Source organism: Augochlora pura, chromosome 7 (genome assembly GCF_028453695.1).
Source record: "Augochlora pura isolate Apur16 chromosome 7, APUR_v2.2.1, whole genome shotgun sequence".
NCBI classification, from domain to species: domain Eukaryota; kingdom Metazoa; phylum Arthropoda; class Insecta; order Hymenoptera; family Halictidae; genus Augochlora; species Augochlora pura.
Genome location: NC_135778.1, coordinates 8,954,527 through 8,972,654, shown reverse-complemented (window position 1 = coordinate 8,972,654; position 18,128 = coordinate 8,954,527). Strand labels below are relative to the sequence as shown.

At 52.6% G+C, this 18,128-nt stretch overlaps 1 protein-coding gene across 2 annotated transcripts; it reads right to left on the bottom strand.

Moving 5' to 3' along the window:
• Window positions 1-70: 70 nt before the first annotated feature.
• Pdk1 (Phosphoinositide-dependent kinase 1) lies at window positions 71-16,503 on the bottom strand. 2 transcript variants are annotated; one of them, XM_078184809.1, is made up of 4 exons: window positions 15,934-16,503; window positions 8,121-8,366; window positions 6,249-7,622; window positions 71-5,941 (listed from the first exon to the last, which is right to left on the bottom strand). In XM_078184809.1, exons 2-4 carry the CDS (start codon window positions 8,295-8,297, stop codon window positions 5,831-5,833), a joined length of 1,662 nt encoding a protein of 553 aa, XP_078040935.1. In that variant the 5' UTR covers window positions 8,298-8,366; window positions 15,934-16,503; the 3' UTR covers window positions 71-5,830. The 2 variants fall into 2 exon arrangements, with proteins under 2 accessions (XP_078040935.1, XP_078040934.1); XM_078184808.1 differs by lacking the exon at window positions 15,934-16,503 and adding an exon at window positions 14,879-15,905.
• Between the last annotated feature and the right edge of the window lie 1,625 nt (window positions 16,504-18,128).

Below are 18,128 nucleotides of genomic sequence, written 5' to 3'. Positions count from 1 at the left end.
CGCACAGTATATTATAGTTATAGTATAGGATAAAGGATAGGTAAAGTAGATTAATAATAACACAGAGTCGTACGGTATTTCGGAAAATTTACTATAAATAAATTTGATATTAATATTAATAGGTCTCGTCGCCTATGTAATATCAATTACATGCTAACTATTTACAGAGTCTTCTTATCCGATGTGAAGTATTCAAGTGTGTACAAGGTGATACCGTCGTGTGAGGTGGCGGCGGTGGTGGTGGTTGTGTGTCGGGTAATTCTGTTTGTGTGTGTGTGTGTGTGTGTTACATTAGTCTGTATACATTTAGTAATACTGCAATTAATAGTTGAACCGTCCTTGTCACGCCGAAACGGTAGGCAATCGAATAATCGCAAGGCCATAGGTTGTTATTGCTTGCGTGTGTGTGAAAATTAATGCATCTCGCTGAACGATCTTACATCTCGCTGCGATCGTTCTCCGCCCTCTTTCTATATAACTCCGAAACAAGCGTGTTCGCCCTTGTTTCGTTCCGTTTAAGTATAATCTTCGCGTGCGAGCGGTATAAATTAAATTAGCTACGCTACTCCGGTGTCGCGTTGACAGTTGTGTCGTCTCTCTCAACAAATACGGCTAGAGATTTCTTTAAGTTTTGCTCAGCTAGAGTTGCAAGTGGGAACTATGATACAAAAGGAGAGAGGGGCTGTGTGTTTAGTGGGGGTGGTCGTCTAGACTACAACGCCGAGCGCCGGGGCCTCTCTCCGAGGTGTGTGTGTCAGGAATCTCAGTGGTTATTGTGAACCAGTCTCTCTCTCGCGGCGAATAGAACGTGGGGGCAGGAGGAAAAATAGAACGAAAAAACTAGAAGAAACTATTTAAATACGATAAAAGCGACCACCCTCTGGGCTCCCGGGAGCGAAAGAGAGGGCGCCCGGCGCTCGGGCGTCGATGAAAAGAAGGGGTTAGGTATAGGGATGGCGAACACGTTTCCTACGTGAAAGTTTGCAACGTCTGCATAAAACGTAGAACCTGCAAAGTTTACCAACGGTGGAAACGTGTCCGAAGCCGTGTCACCGACCCGCGTGTGTGATTAAACGCCTCGAGGGGGTCGATAGAAACGGCGACGCTGCGACGCGCTCTTTCTTCGGGGTTCGGAACGGACGGCGGGGGCTCGCGCTCGCTCGCACGCTTGCTCGCGCGCGCGCGCGTCGACGTCAGCGAGAGGAACTTTTTTAATCGGACGTAGCCGTGAACGATCGAAGCTCCTTTGTGGCGTTCGACGATCCACAACGGACGCAAGCTTCGGGAATTTTTGTTAGCTCGTCGACGCGGACAGCCCCGCGCTCGCCTCGTCAACCGGCGACGAAAGACTGCGCCCCGACGATTCTTCCTCGACCTAAACGCGCACGCTGCCGAGACGCTACCCTCCGTGACCGAGAACGGACGAGACTACCATGGGTAAGGGGTGGGGAAACGCGCGCGGATTTCGGGGCTCTGGATTGGGGGACACGTGGCGCGGGTTACAGGAGGCAACAACAACAACAACAACAAGAACAACAACTATCGGAATTACCCTTCGCGCGAACGATTCTCACTATAATTGATGGGGGGAGAGACGGGAGCAGGGGACGGATCGGTCGTCGAGGCCCGCGCGCCCCGCTTTCGCCCGCAAGCACCGTACGTGACACGCCAAAAGCGGTCATTTTGGAAAGCCACTGGGCGCAAGGACAATGCCGGCCCGCGAACGGACCGCCATTATTTCGAGCATACTCGCGCGGCGTCGCGGGCCCGACGATCGAACCGTCCCCTCGCAACCGGTCTCGCCTCCGAAATACCCTGTTTGATGCTTCCTAAGTGCTCGCGCGAAGGAGGAGAAACGGGGAACGGAGGTGGGTTGGGGAGGGGAGGGGTGGGGGCTCGCGGTAAGGGGGTTCGAAGGGAAACGGGGGGGGGGAAGAAACGCGGACGCGGAAATGGGTCGCCGCGGGTCTGTTTCGTTTTACGCGTATAATACAAGACGGGTCACGGAGCGGGGTCGCGCGCTCGATCCAGTCGTCTGCCAACTTGTCGTAGGTAACACGTCAACGAAAATTATTAAAGCTAAGCGCGCGCGCACGGTACTCTGGCCTAAAATCTACGGACGAACGAGTCTCTCCTCTCCACTCGCATCTTTATACACGATATTTCTCACCTAACTACTATTCACAAATTCATAAATACTTTGTATAATCTGTATACGCGTATATGCCAGTGTGTTTCTGTGTGTATATATATATACTTTTTTTTATAGAATATCTATATAATATATAGAATATTTATGTATAGATAAATATACAGGTATCGTACAAGTCTCCGTTGGCGACGACTGGATCGCGCGCGCGCGAGGGTAGCGTCTCGATGCGTGCCGGATACGTGTGGCAGTATTTACACGAATACCTAGATTATTTACGCCTAAAGGACGATATAATTATTAAATATATATATTTATATGTATATATAGATATATATAAATATATGTATATATCTACGTACACATATATATGTAGGTGTACTTGTACATATATACAGATACATATATATGCACGTATGTATAGTCGCGGAACGCAATTTTTTTACAAGTGGCCGGCGCGGCGCGTGTACACGCGTGTGCCCCATTTTTATACGGTCAGCGCGTGTACGCGCGCGTTACGCGAGTACGGCGCTCTAGTGAACGGTTTAATAGTAAAATAGTAGCGGTAGTAACGGTAGTAACTAGTAAATAATAGTCGCAGTGGTGGTAGCGGTAGTGATACTAGCGAGTCTGTGTGTATGTGTGTATGTTTAAATTCTTATGTTTAAACGCGCGCGGTTCTCTAGATTCTTGAATATCCGTTTCCCCTCTTTCTCTATCTCTCTCTCTGTTTTGCGGGAACGTAAAAACGATAATAAATAAATAATCACGGGACAAACACGGTAATGCAATAAATTAAAGGAGGTCGCGTACCGGAGAGACGAAATAAAGAGAACGAAACGATACGGGAACTAACCGAAAACATAATGATCGTAACGTTAATAATAATAATAATAATAATATTAATAGCGATAATAATAGTAAACGATGAGAACGGAAGTCGCTTAAATAACGCGGGCGAGTACATTTTACGAGAGGGTGCAAAATACTTTATATCGGTAATACACGGCGAAATATTGAATAACAGTAAAACGTTAACGATGTCTAAAACCGTAGGCGACGGCACTAAACGCTAAGAAAATGATACTAATAGTAAGAATGATAACCGACGATAGTTCGGAACGCGGACCCAACGAACTTTCGCTAATGTGTATGACGTATACGTGTGTAACGTGTGTGTATGTGTGTTTCTCTAGCGAACGCGTGTAATTTCGCATCTAAACGGGGTACTACGTCTCTTAAAGCTATCCTTTTAATTCACTATCATCTATCTATCTATCTAACTTAGTCATGTCCGGACAAGGCGCTCGAGCTTAGGCTCCGCGGAAACAATCTCTCTCCCTCTCCCTCTTCCTCCATCTCCTTCTCTCTCTCTCTCTCTCCTTCTCGCCGTTGTTCACAAAACGATACCCCACCGAATGCGAATGTCTGCCATTCGAAGTACCGTTTCGCGTTCACAACGGAACAGCCTCGGAAGTGTACTTGGAAGGAAAACTAATCGCGCTCTGTCTCAAAATGAACGAATAGCGACGGGTTGCTGCTCTGTGTTTGTGTTTGTGATACGTTTGCAAATTTCTGCGCGGATATAGGCGAAACTCCGCGGGCTGTATAGTCCGGTATTCGAAACGAATTTTCGTGACGAATTTACGAGACGAATTTTCGAAACGATTCTTTCGGATGATTAAATTCGGCTTCGCGTTTCAAACGGATTTAAATAGGACCGAGGAATTACAAACAATGCCAGTGATCCGGGAGATTATTTTTGCGGGGGGACGAACTACGACAATTTCACTCGGTGTTTGCGGAAACATTTTTGCGCGAGTTTCGCCCCGAATAGGGTTGTGCTTTTCTTCCCTTTCGCCGCGATCCGAAAAACATCGCGGCGGTACTTTGGAACAGAGACGTGGTGGTCGCGGCCTCTATAAAGCCGTGTTGCCAACAATAAAAACTTTACGGTTCTTTTTTCTTGTTTTTTTTTTTCTTTTGGCCGGATTGATGAACTCGCGTTCGCCCGAACGAGCTTCCGAGGCCGGAGAGACGAGTTTCGCGAACGGAGAGCCCGGAGAGCGCCGCGGCTGGGCTCCGTCACCCGTGGACAACAACCCTGACCTAATTTTTCCTATCGAGACTCCACACATCTCTAGCTTTTCCCCCCATAGAAAGAATAGAGCTTCGTTACTCTCCCCTCCGATTTCCACCGCTCCTGTTTGTACAAGAAAACCTTTCTTTCCCCGCGTTTTCTCTTCCCTTCCCTCCCGCTTCCGCGCCACCAGACAAAATCTGCTCGAGGTGTCTCGTGCAACCTTCGATCGTGGTTCCACCTGTTTTCCCGGCTTTACGCGCAAACACCCACGCACGCACAGCAAACGCACACGCTCTCTCTCTCTCTCTCTCTCTTTTGCTCTGTCATACACACACACGCACGCACACGTTGTTCGATTCGAGTCCGCCGAGGCCAGAGACCCGTGGGGGGGTTGGTCGACGCCGCGAGAAAATTCTGGACTAAGAAAAGAGACGGTGATGTGACGAACCGCGGCCGGACAACGATCTTTGTACCTACGGAATATAATCTATCTAATAACGTCTACCTAACTATACAGAACACTATTTATACAATCGGCGGACGATTTTACGAGGCCCGTTCTTCGCTGGAAAAACCGCGCTAATATATGTATATATATATTTACAAATAGTTCCGAGGAGATAAAGGACCAACGAACAGCGAGAGAAGAATACTGTAGAACTCGCGAAGAGACGGTGGGAGGGTGGCCCTATGCGGCCCCCTCCCTTTTTTCCAGGCGACGTAAAACGGTCCACCGTTAAAGCTGCAAAATGGTACATTGTCCCCCGTCGCGTTTTCCCGGACAGTTTTTGGTTGACTTCGACTATATAAATTGACGGCTAATCCCTCGTAATTTGCTAGATAATTTTGGCTACATTTGGAACAAAAACCGCATGCGCGCGCGCGCGCCCCGCGATCCGATCGCCGTTCGCGACCGGCTCTCGCCGTCGTCCAACGTATTCCCGCAATTTTGATTGTTCATTCTACTAGACAGATATCCCGGGCGATCGCGAGTTGGGGCGCGCGCCGTGATCGCGCACAGCTCGATAACTCGGCTAAAAAGTTTCGTTACTCCTCCATGCGTCCGCGTGCCGGAGAACGAGCGCGTGCAGCCTCTCTCGATCGGGTTTCCCCGTGGATCGATAATAAATACGGAACATTAAACGTAATCGGGGAGATTGCGTCTTGCTGCACGCGAACGCGGTTTCCGAACATATCCCCCCCCCCCCCCCCCGAGCCGCACGCGTCCATCTCGGGAGGGGCACACAACATTTTTCGACCCTCGAAATTCAATTCACCTAGAAAATTTTCTCCTAAAGCTGTACAAGAACTTATACCCTAGAAAAAGAAATAACGTATAATTCCTTAACGACGAGTCGCGATTTCTTTAACCCTAAATCGAATCGAACTAATTTGGTGTCGCCAACCCCTGGGGCCCATATAACAAGGCGGTCGTCGCGCCTCGCGGACTTTCACGGTGTCGCATATAGTCTATACAGGATGAAAACCTTTTCTTTCCATCTGTTTCTCACTCTCTCTCTCCCTCTCTATTCCCGGCTTTCCATACGTCCTTTCTCCGTCCGTGAAAAAGGGATCGGTGTTTCTTCAGTCTTCTTTGTTTATGCGGTGGTCTCCTGCAGGCCGTAGTAATGGACTCGCATGTTCTCGATCGCTCTGCACCACTCCAATGCGAATCCCTCGGGATCTTCGAGATAGTAGGTTCTGTTCGGCTGTAACCATCACGGAAAACAAAAGTTGACGGCGGTGTTCGCACACACGGTTGCTGAAATCGCGGCACGGCGGTAAACAAGGGTAATCGAACCAGGCCAAGGTCCTGTTTTGCTACTATAACTTATTTTTAATCGCGGTAAACATCGGCCGTAAACAAATCCGCTTAGACCCGGCCAATCTAGGCGGCCGCGTTATTTCGATCGTTGGATTTGCACCCGAGACTGTGGGCGTTACTATAGAGTTCGCGAGGGTAGAACGTTTAGGATTGAAAAAGAAGAAGAAGAAGAAGGAGAGAGAGAGACTCACTGTGTGCACGAAGAAGATCTTGAAACTCTTCGGCTCGACCCTCAGCTCCGGGCTCCATGGTATCTCGCCCTTGAGCATCATGGTGACTGGATCGACGTAGTAGAGGTGTGGTCCGGTGGTGAGCAGGAGCATTCTCCGTCTGGCGAAGAGACCTTTCCTCTTGTTGACGAATCCCTGCTTCAGAATTAGGTTGCCCTCGACGAAGACGTCCCATTGGTTGGAGGTGTGCTGCTTCTCCAGGCGGTTCTCGATCTCCTCCGGCGTCAGATCGGTGATGTTGCCGTCGACGTTCGGGGTCCGTCTCCTCGGCGGCTTCTCGACGACCGTGTTGGTCGGCACGGGTTTCTCGCGCTCGGTGGTCGCGTCCTCGTCGTCGTCGTCCTCGCCGATGCCCAAGCCGAGAAGCCTGGTCAGTTGTTTGTCGTCGAGACCGGGCTCGAGGTGATCGGGCACCCTGTACTGCGACCTGAGCTCCTCGTGCTCCGACGTGCCGGGCAGGTAGGGGTAGATCGGTGGCGGGTTCTGCTCGTGTAGGGTCTCGAAGTCGACGCCCTCGAAGAACGGGTGCGCCCTGATGCTTGGGTAGCCGGCGCCGTGCTCGTCCTGGGCGCCCAGCCTCATGCCCGGCTCGAGCACCAGCAGCTGGCTGACCAACGATCTCGCCAGCTCGCAGAATCCGTCGGGGATCTCGTACTCGAGCTTCAGGATCTTTTGGAATATCATGTACTCGCTCCGCGAGCGGAACGGTGGCAGACCGGCGACCATCTGGTAGACTATGCAGCCAAGGGCCCAGAGGTCGGAGGCTCTGCTCGCTGTCTTGTCCGTTAAGAGTTCCGGCGACACGTACTGCGCGGTGCCAACGAACGAGCCCCTGCGTTCTCTTCTATAAGGCTGCTGTTGTTGTTGCTGCTGTTGTTGCTCGTCCGAGGTGGTATTGTGCGTCAGCGTCGTCTCCGGGTCCTTCAGGATCTTCGCGCTGCCGAAGTCGGTGATCAGCACGTGCATCTTCTCGTCCAACAGAATGTTCTCCGGCTTCAGATCCCGGTGGATGATCCCGAGCCCGTGCAGGTACTCGAGACCGCGCAGGATCTCCGCCGAGTAGAACTTCGTGCACTCGATGTCGAAGGAGCCGACCTTGTTGATGTAAGGCAGGAGCTCGCCGTTCTTCGCGTACGACAGGACGAAATAGAGTCTTTCAACGTCTTGGAACGTACAGAACAGGCGCACGAACGAGTGTTTCGCGCCCGCGAGCATGTTCAGCACCTCCTTCTCGCGCTTCACGTACTCGGTCTTCTTCTCCTTGATGATGTGTCGCTTGTCGCACACTTTGATCGCGTACTCCTTGCTGGTGTGGATGTCCTTGGCGAGGTAAACCTTTTTGCAGAAAATAGTTACGTTACATGATTGTTTCCTAAATATCTGTTAAAACCCTTTGCACTCGTCGATGTGCAAAGGATGGATCTCGTGTCTTTGGATCCCGGTTGATCGAATTACTCGCGGCAACCACTTCGACCCACCGGTTCACCGTAATAGTAGTAATTACCGGAATCGTTATTTGATCTGGGACAACCAAATTCGCGCGCGACGGGGACGACACGGAAAGAAAGAGAAAGAAAAAAATACCGGTTAAGTCAAGAACAGTAGTTAGATCGATACTCCTCCGAACAGGGGTCGCGCGTACGGAAAAAGTTTCCGTAGAAAGTTTCGTAACGAGGGGTAGAAAAGTTTGAGAATCACTGGGCGGGAGATAGAGAGAGGGATAAAGAGAGCGAAAGGGAAGAAAGGGGGAGAGAGACTCTTTGCCATTGCTGGGCCGATGTTAATTCGGAGCTTCTTAATGATTTAATCGAGTTAATGGTATAATACACTTACGGTGGAGAAGCTTCCCTCGCCGATCACCTTGCCAAAGATGAAGTCCTTGGGAGTCCGTTTGTGTGTTGGCGGGTTGATGGTGGTAAGGGCCGGGTTCGTGGTCGGCGAAACCCGGGGCGCCAGGGTGTTGGCTGGCGCAACCACACCATTGGTCACGTCGTTCGTTGGTGGAGACATTTTGGACACCGGCCCCTCCACCGTTACTGCCGGCTGTGGCGAAACGGTAAGCGCCTGGTTCGCCACACGCTGCAACAAAAACGTCCACGACTTAATTAGCAAACAGTTCTGGGACTCGCAGTCGCGGCAGAAGCTACAAGTAGAACCCCGGCGAACGTGCGAGATCTGCTGTCGATCCGCCGTCGTTCGCCGATCCAACTTAGCGCGCATCCCTGCGACGTGCGACCGGGGTTCTACTCCGTTTTTCAATGAACTCGAGTTTCTCGTGGTCTTAAAATGGTGGCGGTACCACCGGTCGCGAGCGGAAACGATATCTCGGGGCTGTTCGCGATATCTTTCGGAGCAAACCGCGCGGTTCGTCGACTCGTGGGACAGCGAGACGGCACGGACTCGCGCGCGCGCGCGTCCGGGTGCTTAACTCCTCTCATCCGCCAGCGATCGTCCGGAAATCAGGCGCCGGAAGTGACGCCACCGAGGCCCACACGTGGCCGCGTCTCGCACAGGTCAGGATGACGGGTTTTTGTTCGGCCTAACGAAAGCGGAGACCGCGCTGCTGCTGCGTGCCGCGGCGTTCCTGTCCCACGCGCGCCGCTGGGACATTTCAAGGCTGCGCGGGTCAACCTATTGCGAGAGACTAATTGACGGTATCTGGATCGAAGAATCGCTCTAGCGCGAATAGCTGGCCCAGATTCGACGAACTTGGACAGCCGAGCGGATAAAAGTGGCACCGGAGCGTTCCGCGGTTGGGAACACCGCCATAAACAAGGGACCGTCTATGGACAGAGGAGAACGAACCGTCGATGTGTTCGGGACCTTATCGCGACACCGCATTCAGCGTTTGCGGACCTAGTTTCCCCGCGGGCAGGACAATAGGACCTGAAGACAGCCCCTGGATCACAAAAGAGCGAGCGAGGGAGCGAACAAGCGTACAAGCGAGAGAGAGCGCGCGCGCGGTAGAGAGAGAGGTAGTTCCCCCAAATCAACGACTCCCGTTGCCGCAAACATTTGAGACGGCCGCCTGTAATGCTGACCTTCGATTATGGCAAACAAAAGCCCCCTCCGATAACGGAAGAGCCGACCTCCCGCGATCGAGAGGGCTACTTTGTAATTGGAAATGATTCCCTCGTGAAAGGCTCTGCTCGGGTCTTACATATTTACTACGTCTCGGAGCTACTCTAATGGAAGATACCGAAGAATACGTCCTCGGCGTAATTGGCCGCACGGAAACGCATCTCGCGACAGATGCCTTTCTACCTGCGCGCATAATGGGGTCAACGAATCCGGGACCTGATCAAACGATATAGGAGGCTCTCTCTCTCTCTCTCTCTCTCTCTCTCTCTCTCTCTCTCTCTCACCCCCCCCCCCCTCTCTGTCGCTCTGCGGTCATGAAATTCAATGAAACCTGAAGGGTGCGACGCGAAAGCGAGAGAAGGGTTTCGTACACGCAGCCGACCACACACGAGGGTCGTCGTCGTCATCGTCGTCGTCGTCGTCGATCGGTCCGTGCACGCGCGCACATATACACGCGCGATTTTTAAACGGCGATCGTTTCATTTCCGGACCGAAAGACGATCGCCAACGACCCTTTTCGCCTGCCGTTTCCTTCGTCCCATTACCATTGTATACTTCCGCCGAAAGACGGATCCCGGCGTTATATACCGATGTACCCGATCACAAAAGAAAGGAACAAGTTCTCATCCACGAACAAGGGAATCCGGATGATCCTCGAAATCTGGCCCCCTCCTCCCTATCGTCGCGTCGCCGTCTGGCTCCGTCTGTCCGGTGTCTTTGACCGTTTCGTACCGGTGTGTACGCTCTTTGACTCCCGGGACAAGCTTCGCTGGGCTTTTCACAGAAGAGCGGCTCGCAAGAATTTGATGGTAACGGAACGTAAATATCGATGACATCTTAACGAGCCGCCGAAAACGGCAGAGAGAGAGAGAGAGAGAGAGAGAGAAACAGAAAGATATAGAGATAGAGGAGAAAGAGAGATCGGGTTAGCAGAGGTGGGTCCCGGGTCAAAGTACCGCGACCCACGGTGAATAACGTCGAGATAGGGGCGATAAATGCACACAACACGGCTCAATTTCGTGCCGCACGGACGTTCACGGGGGTTGATCATCCATCACTTTTCGTGAACGCCGGAAGGAAGGTCTTGGAGGGCTACGACACTCGCGTACGCTCTACCCTCGAACTCTGCACGACTTATTTGGAGAGGGGAGAGAAAGAGACCGAGAGAAACGTATATATAAAGAGAAAGAGAAAGGTATAAAGAGGACGCAACCCGATCGTTTCACCTGAAAAGACACTCGTCGCGATACCATCTCGGCCGAATCTATTAGCTCCGTCTGTATCAGCAGGCGTTGCGGTCCGCGAGAACCCGTCGAAGAATTGGCGGGCTATCGGGTTCCCAAAGCGGTTCTCGCAGACTGGCCAACCCCTTCTTGCAAGGGTTCGACGAATTAATCAAGGAAACCGTGGCAACTGGTTCGAGACATCAGACACCGCTGGAGGAGAGAGACACGACGCGGCGCGGCTCGGCCAGCCGGCCAGGAGGAAGAAGGAGGGACTTATATTTAGAACGATGAAAACGCAAGTCGGCAAGGCCCTTTCTTTCATCTTCTCCATCCACCTTCCCTCGTTCTTCTTCCCAGGCCGGTTACGAGGCGGGCCCCACGGCGTCAACCATCCGTGTCAGGCCGTCGACCTCGTCGAGCATTTGCCCGAGAGCCACCCAGCAGCGGCCCTACTCCCTATGTCCCTATGTGCTCGGCTGGCTTTCGATTTGCCCCGCTAGTTTATTTATTTGCTTATCTATTCCTTGGTCCCCTGGCTACCTCTGACCACCCTCTCTCTACCACGAGCGATCTTCCTCGCGATCTCCGGGCCTCTGTCTCTTACTCTCCTCTATCTCTGTCTCTATCTTACTCGTGCAATCGCTAACAGCGTTCCTCAACAAGGGATAACCGCCAACGCCAATGGATACACCGCAGGACAGAGAGCAGGGCAGAGCAAAGCGTCGATCACCAGATATCAACGAGAGAAGTCTCTCGGCCGGGGCTAAGGGGACTCTCGGATAATCGATATACCCGACTAACGTCCCACCAGACGACCCCGCAATTTGCTTAGATCGCAGATATGCACGGGATGAGGAGGCAATCGGAATTGCCACCTCGATCTCCGTCAGTAGCGCGGCTGTTGTGCGCTCGCCGGAGAGGATCGAACCGTGACCGCAGCCGAAATAAATCGTCCGAGGATAAGCTCTCTCGCTCTCTCTCTCTCTCTCTCTCTCTCTCTCTCTATCTATCTCTTTCGAACGCAACCTTGTTCGGAGGGACGACCCTGCGACACTTTCGCATTCCCTCGAATAAGTCTCGAGGACACCCGCGCGCGGCCTGCAGGGCGGGGGGGTGGGGGCGGGGCGGTCGCGAAAAATGCGCGACAAGTAAGTAGAGACGGCCAGCAAATTTGCCGGAAGGAAACAGAGGCGGGACGAGAGGAGAGGAGGTGTCCGCGACAACGGCTTCCTCTCCCGGTCTTTTCGAAACGTATAACTTCGCGCGTCCGTTAAACTCTCTCGTCCTCTCCCTCTCTCTCTGTCGAATGCACACACATAGGCTGTGCTCTTTTCCTCTCTCTCCCCCGTCTCCCTTTCGCCGGTTCTCCGTCGCTCTAAGTATGAACATGCTCCTCCCGCGATCGCTGAATCACCCTGTACATACACACAAGCCAGCAGCATTCCAACGGACATTCTAATTTTAGCCTTACTGGTCTCGTCTCGTTCTCTCGCGGAGGCGCGCATTCTCTCGGAGTCCGCGCGCCTCTCGTAACGCTCGATCTGGCTCTAGCCGTCTCTCTCGCTCTACCGCGAGCCTCTGTTTTTTGCGCCAACTGCAGAGTGCTGCCCTCTGCCGATGGTACGCGACACTTTCCTCTCTTTCCTCCTTCCCTTGGCGCGCCGCGCGAACCCAGGAAGACAGGGGCGCGCGGGAGGAAGAGAAGAGCGAGCGAGAGAGGTGGAGAACGCGGCGGGAGGAGAACGAGAACGAGAAAGAGCAAGAGAAAGAGACGGAGAGCAATGATCGTAGAGAGACCCTTGCGCCTTCCTTCGGTCCCTCCTCGCCCTTCTGGCCCACCCCCTGCCGCGACCCGACGCGCGACGCATCGGCTTTTCGCCGGCTACCAGAAGGGACTACGCCTATTGACGCAGGCGGCCAGCACTTTTGCCCGTGAATGAGATGTTTTGCATTCGCAGACGCTGAGAAACGTGTCGCGCGCGCTTGCTCCGCGACTAAATTGGAACACGCCACGGCGCGCTATGCCCGCCCGAGAGACCGGAGACTAATAAAAGGGCCTATGCCGAGAGCGAGCGCGAGAGAGAGAAAGAGGACCGCGTCGATTTTCGTCGAGGGTCGATACCACGTCTCGCCGCGAATGAATTCTTTCATTCCGTGCACCTGATACGCCTCGTTTGCCCGTCGAGGCTCGGCTATCCTCCGCCGGGAATGCTCTGTTAGTTACGTGCCCGTCTAACAATGCGAACCAGATTCTACGAAAATTCTCGATGCGTCGTCGTCCACTGTCACACACACACAACGACGAGCGCCGCACTTTTACCATTCGTTCTACGACGACGACATTTCCACGAACGAAAGCGAATTCCATTTTTTTCGTAACATTTTACACAGGCATCGAGTCACGCGCGAACTATTTTACGCAGAGCTGTCAAATAAAAAAGTACTACGAGTAAATAATAACAATAATAATTATAACTGGGTAAAGGGTAAAGCGCACTACCGAATGACGGTCGTGTTCGTGTGGCTGTTGGGTTTTGCAACGATGCTATTAATTGTTCTGGTATTATCAATCCGAAGCTTTGTCGTGTAATGTACTGTTTACGGGGCGCTCGAACAAGGTATGCTTGAATAGGGTTGCGGGGGAAACTAATAGCAACAGTCGTTCTCCAATATCGTATTCCGACTTTGTTGCTGTACTAGGAACACACTACTACTATACCGAGGGGCTGTTTCCAGCGTGAGGATTCGTGACAGCGACGTTTCTAATATTCATATTACGTCACTCTCACCCGCAGCCTCGCTCCAGGGTTCAAACAGTTTACCAGCGTGCAAAGAAACAAAGTGCAGAGGAATGCGTGTGTACGGTCTGTCTGTCCCTCTCTGTTGGGACTAATCTACGCAAAAGGTTATAGGTTGCACGAAATCTAACGAGCAGAGGCGGGTTGGGAGGGACGGCGAGGAGAACGCTGGTATAGTTCCTCGAGCCTCGGGGCCAACGGAGATGTTCTCAAAGCGCGCAAACAACGGTTGCATAAACTCGCGGGGGGGGGGGAAGAAAAAAAAAAAAGAAAAAAAAAAAAGAAATACGAGCGAAACTGTTAGTACTCGTCGTCGCGTCGAGCTCGCGATCGTGTTACGTCTGAAATTATGCCACAACTTTATCGCCGGTATCGACAGCGACCGATGAATATAGAAAAAAAAAAGAAAACGAAGGCAACCGCCTTGCCTCAGCTGGTTTTTCGAATCGCAGACGTAATTCGACTGACGTCGGGGTTCGAAGCCGTTCGAAAACGTACCGTCTTTTTCGACGCGATCGAGATAAGAGCGCGCGCGGCTCGAGGCTCGAGACAAAGATCGGGTGGCTAGTGGCCTACGTCACGACCGAGACGGCCACAAAACTGTTTGCTTTCACATCGTATCGTATAAACAAGCGGTCGATCCAAACATGTTTTTTCGGTCGCGGACGTCGATGGCCGTTATAACGACGCTCGCCGTCTCTCTCTCTCTCTCTCTCACTCTCTTTCTCTCTGAACCGCGACGGTGGTCCCGGAGTGTGCGGCGAATTTATACGATCATTCGGGGTTCACGTGAATCGCGGCGGCCGAGTTGCTCGACCTCGCGACCAATTTTCGTCGCTTTCCAATATTCCCGTCGGTGTCTGTCCCGGGGCCCGACGAGAACTGCGAGAACGACCGTCCTCTACCGCGATCTCCTGTTTAGTCGATAAACTGGCACGCGCGGATAACACAAGCCATCAAAATTCCACGGAAACTCGATTCCTTCGAATATCTGTTTACGTTCGACGAGACACCGCCTCCGGTAGAGATCGGCCAGCCGGATCCTGATTTATTCCGGATAAAAAGCCAAGGACGTCTGCGCGCACTATTTTCCACTATCTATAAATCTTGATCGCCTAACGATACGTATCGAGAGCAGAACGAGCGCGCGCTCTCTCTCTCTCTCTATCTCTCTCATTGCCGTCGTCGTCCGACCAGAGCATTTGAAATTTGAAACAGTTTTTTTTTCGTCCAGCGAGCGCGTGCGTTTCCGGTTCCGAGAGACGAATATTCATGATGTATGCTGATTTGACTAGCGTATACCCCCTGGCCGCCGAGGCGAACGTCTACGCGTCTGTCAACGCGATGACACGTCGCGCGTGTTTTTTCCGTTCGCGGATCGGAACCTATCTCGGGGAGCATTTTCTTCACGCGAGTGCCGCGAATTATCGTCGCGAAGTTCCGCCGTCATGTCCGCGTCGCGGGTTATATATATATATATATTTACCGTTTCCATGGGAGGCTCCCGTGCCAAAGTTGTCTGGTCGGTTAACGTAAACAACTTTCGAACGGCGCAAGATTACGTGCCCGCCTGCCTGGCCTCTCCGGTGCCGAACGAATTTATTTAAATCCAACGGGAACGTAAATTATTCATGCTCCGACAGCGGCGGTAAGTTAGCCCTCCCTTGGTCTTTTCCGTCGGTTCCGTCGTTTTTCGTTACACGGGGCGACGTCGTAGGTTCACACGGGACGTCTTGGTGAGCGGCGGAACGTTGACACGAGCCGAGAGAGAGACGACATCTTGACTACGACACGAAATTTTCACATGCCCCGATACACGGCGGTTTTCGCGCGCGCGAGAGTCGGAGACCTATCGAGAATTTCTCTCGAGGAAACAAAACGCGAACGGCTCATGTCACACGATAACACTCGGGCGATACAACAGAGGTATACAACGAAAATAACACGGGCAACCGCGACGGAGTCGGAAGCGTTTCCGAGCAAATGCTCTGCCCGCACGTTCCTTTGTCAGTCGTTTCGAGGTCCGTGGGAACGTAGCCTCGGACGCTTCTCAGTTATATTGTATACAACGGATTAACCGCGGGCCCCGAATCGGCTCCGTCGGGAGGATTTCTTGTAAAAACCGAACAATGGGTTTCGCGCGCGCCGCTGGTATGCAAACATTGGCCCTTTGTCGTCACGATGAAGCTGTCTCTCGGTGCGTCGCGTACCCGCGCGTACCTCGTCCGCCTCGTATATGGTAAACAGCGTGTGTGCGTCTCTCGTCGAACGGTTCACGGAGAGAGAGACTCTCTCTCCTGTACGTTTCCTTCTGGTTACACGATCAGATTTGTTCACTTTTTTCCCCGTACCGAACAGTCCCCGAAGTAACACTCGATAATATCACACCTTTTCCGCGAGCCGAGCGATCGGAGCCCGAAACGAAACGACACCATGTTACGCGTCCATTACATGGGGGTAATACGTCGCGCGCGCGAAATTTCACAGTAATCGCGGCGCTCAGAGAGATCGCGGGCGCGTTATACTTTCTTCTTCTCTTACCTTGAATAATTTCTTAAGCCTCCGGTAGCCGCGATGTAATCGCGACACGTACTGCTTGTTGGAATCCAGTTTGAATGATTAAAGCCACAGTTGCGGAAAACGAAAGAATCGGTAACCAAAGTAATCGAGAAACCAAAGCAAAAAAAAACTCGTTTTCGGCGTTATACTTCTTTTTTGTTTCCGTTTGTTGTTGTTGTTGTCGTCGTGTGAATGTTTTTTTTCTGCGTGTAGATGCTTCGTGTAGATTGTGTGTCCGTGTGGCGTGTGTGTTTGGTTGATAGAGTGTTCTGTAGCTTTTTGGAGTATGTTTGGTGTTTGTTTGTTTTTGAACCAGTGAACTCTCGGAGAAACAACCGGGTATGTGTCGCGGCGTCTGTTCGTTGTTAACGATTTTTACTTGGCGAATTTCCGTACAGCGTCTCGATAATGCTTCTTTCGGATCAGTCTCGGGTACATATATACACGTATATGTATATATATATATAAACATATATATGCATGCGCGGGAACCGAAGAACGAAAAATACGTTCGTGGCCGTTAAGAGCCGTTCGCTTACTGAATCCTACGCCTGGCGTGTCCCGGCTGCTAACCCGCGCTTTCCCCCCACCACCGACCACTCGTTGGCGGCAAGCCTCACCACTTCTTCGCCGTTCTCCCACCAACGTCCTTCTTCCCACCGCCGGCCGACCGGAGACCCGCATCCGGGACCGGTGGTAGGGAGACGGAGGGGTAGCGGTTCCCCCACTGACTACGCCAGCGTCGATGGTAATCTTACCGCGAATCGTAAAGCACGCTTACCCCTGCGGTCAAGTGCGAAAATTGCAATGAAAGCATCGAGACACCACCGACCGGCCTTTCTCTTCTCGTCTTATCCCGGCTGCGGGGCCACCCTTCCACCCGGGAAAACAAGAAACAACCGACGCATCATAGTCATGCCAGGTATACAAAAACGTATACAAACGGCGGCGCGGTATCGAACGGCGTATCGGGACCAGCCAGATAAGCAGCGTAGTATCTGCACGCGCGTCCACCGTTGGAAGCGTGCACGCGCGATACGTTCGAGTCGCGTCGTGGCTCGGGGTGCGTCGCGAGACGCTGAGAAAATATTTCCAGCGGAGGAGAGAGAGTAAGAGTACCGCGCTGGAATGCGCAACGGTTTCCCAGAAGCGTTCTCCCGGCGGGAGAGGGGCAGAAAACATGAAATGACAGGGCCAGAATGCACTCTGGCTCGGTAAAAATCGGCGCGTTACATCGACGGTAAACATTGTGGATACTTTGTCATCATCGACGAGTGTTCGGAGCGACTTTACGTGCGAGTTTGACCGTCGCTCGTCGGGGGTAAAGAGAGACAGAAGGAGGGAGAGAGAGAGAGGGGGAGGGAGAGGAAAGCTGGCCGTAGGAGTAGGGAACGGCCGTGTGGTGGGATGACTGGCGGGTGGTCGACGGTGGTGGGGACGCGGGGAATCCCGTTCGGTACGCATGCGCGACCATGTTGGTGGGGTTACTCAACCGACGGCGCCAGTATTCTCTACTTCCTCCCCGCCACCGTGAAAACTGCTAGCTTGTCGTTGTTGTTGCCTTGGAAGGGAGGGCATGGATCACACGCGCACACTGGCCTGTCTCTCGGTGTGTTTGTTTGTTTATAGTCGCGTTCTGGGAAATACCCGACGCGAGTAACGGACTCTGGCGCGCGCGGAGCCTTGCATTCCCATTCCGGCGTTGCATCCGGTCGGTTCTCCGTGAGTATCATCCGAAGAACGCCTTCCTCAGTCTTCTCCTTCTTCTTCTTCTTCTGCTACCACCACTTGGTCGTGTTCTTCTTTGCTCCGCCACTTAGCATTCCCTTCTTCCCTGCAGCCACTTGTACTCGCGCGCCCTTTTAAAGCCTCCTTTCACGTTTATTCATCCCGTTCCCGAACGCGGACGACATCCGCGCGTGTAACATGTTTGTCGCCGACGTAGACGGGACATGGATGCCCCTCGATCACCAATTTCAAATAAACACTCCCCCGGCCGTTCGGAGCGTCGATTGTTTCGCCTATTGCGACGCGACGCTTGGCTATCGGCTCTCTCCGTCCCTCTCCCTCCCGCCTCTCTCGGTCTATCGTTATCGATCTCTTGCGTTACTACGTTGGGCAACCGAGAAAGAAAGAGAGAGAGAGAGAGAGAGAGAGAGTCGCCGCCGGCCCGCTCC

Bases quoted from the DNA above. Each gene is read 5' to 3' on its own strand.
- Pdk1 (XM_078184808.1), bottom strand. The intron at 7,623-8,120 runs GTAAGTGTATTA...TTCTGCAAAAAG, and splicing joins GCGAGGGAAGCTTCTCCACC to GTTTACCTCGCCAAGGACAT. The intron at 5,942-6,248 runs GTGAGTCTCTCT...TGATGGTTACAG, and splicing joins AGATCTTCTTCGTGCACACA to CCGAACAGAACCTACTATCT.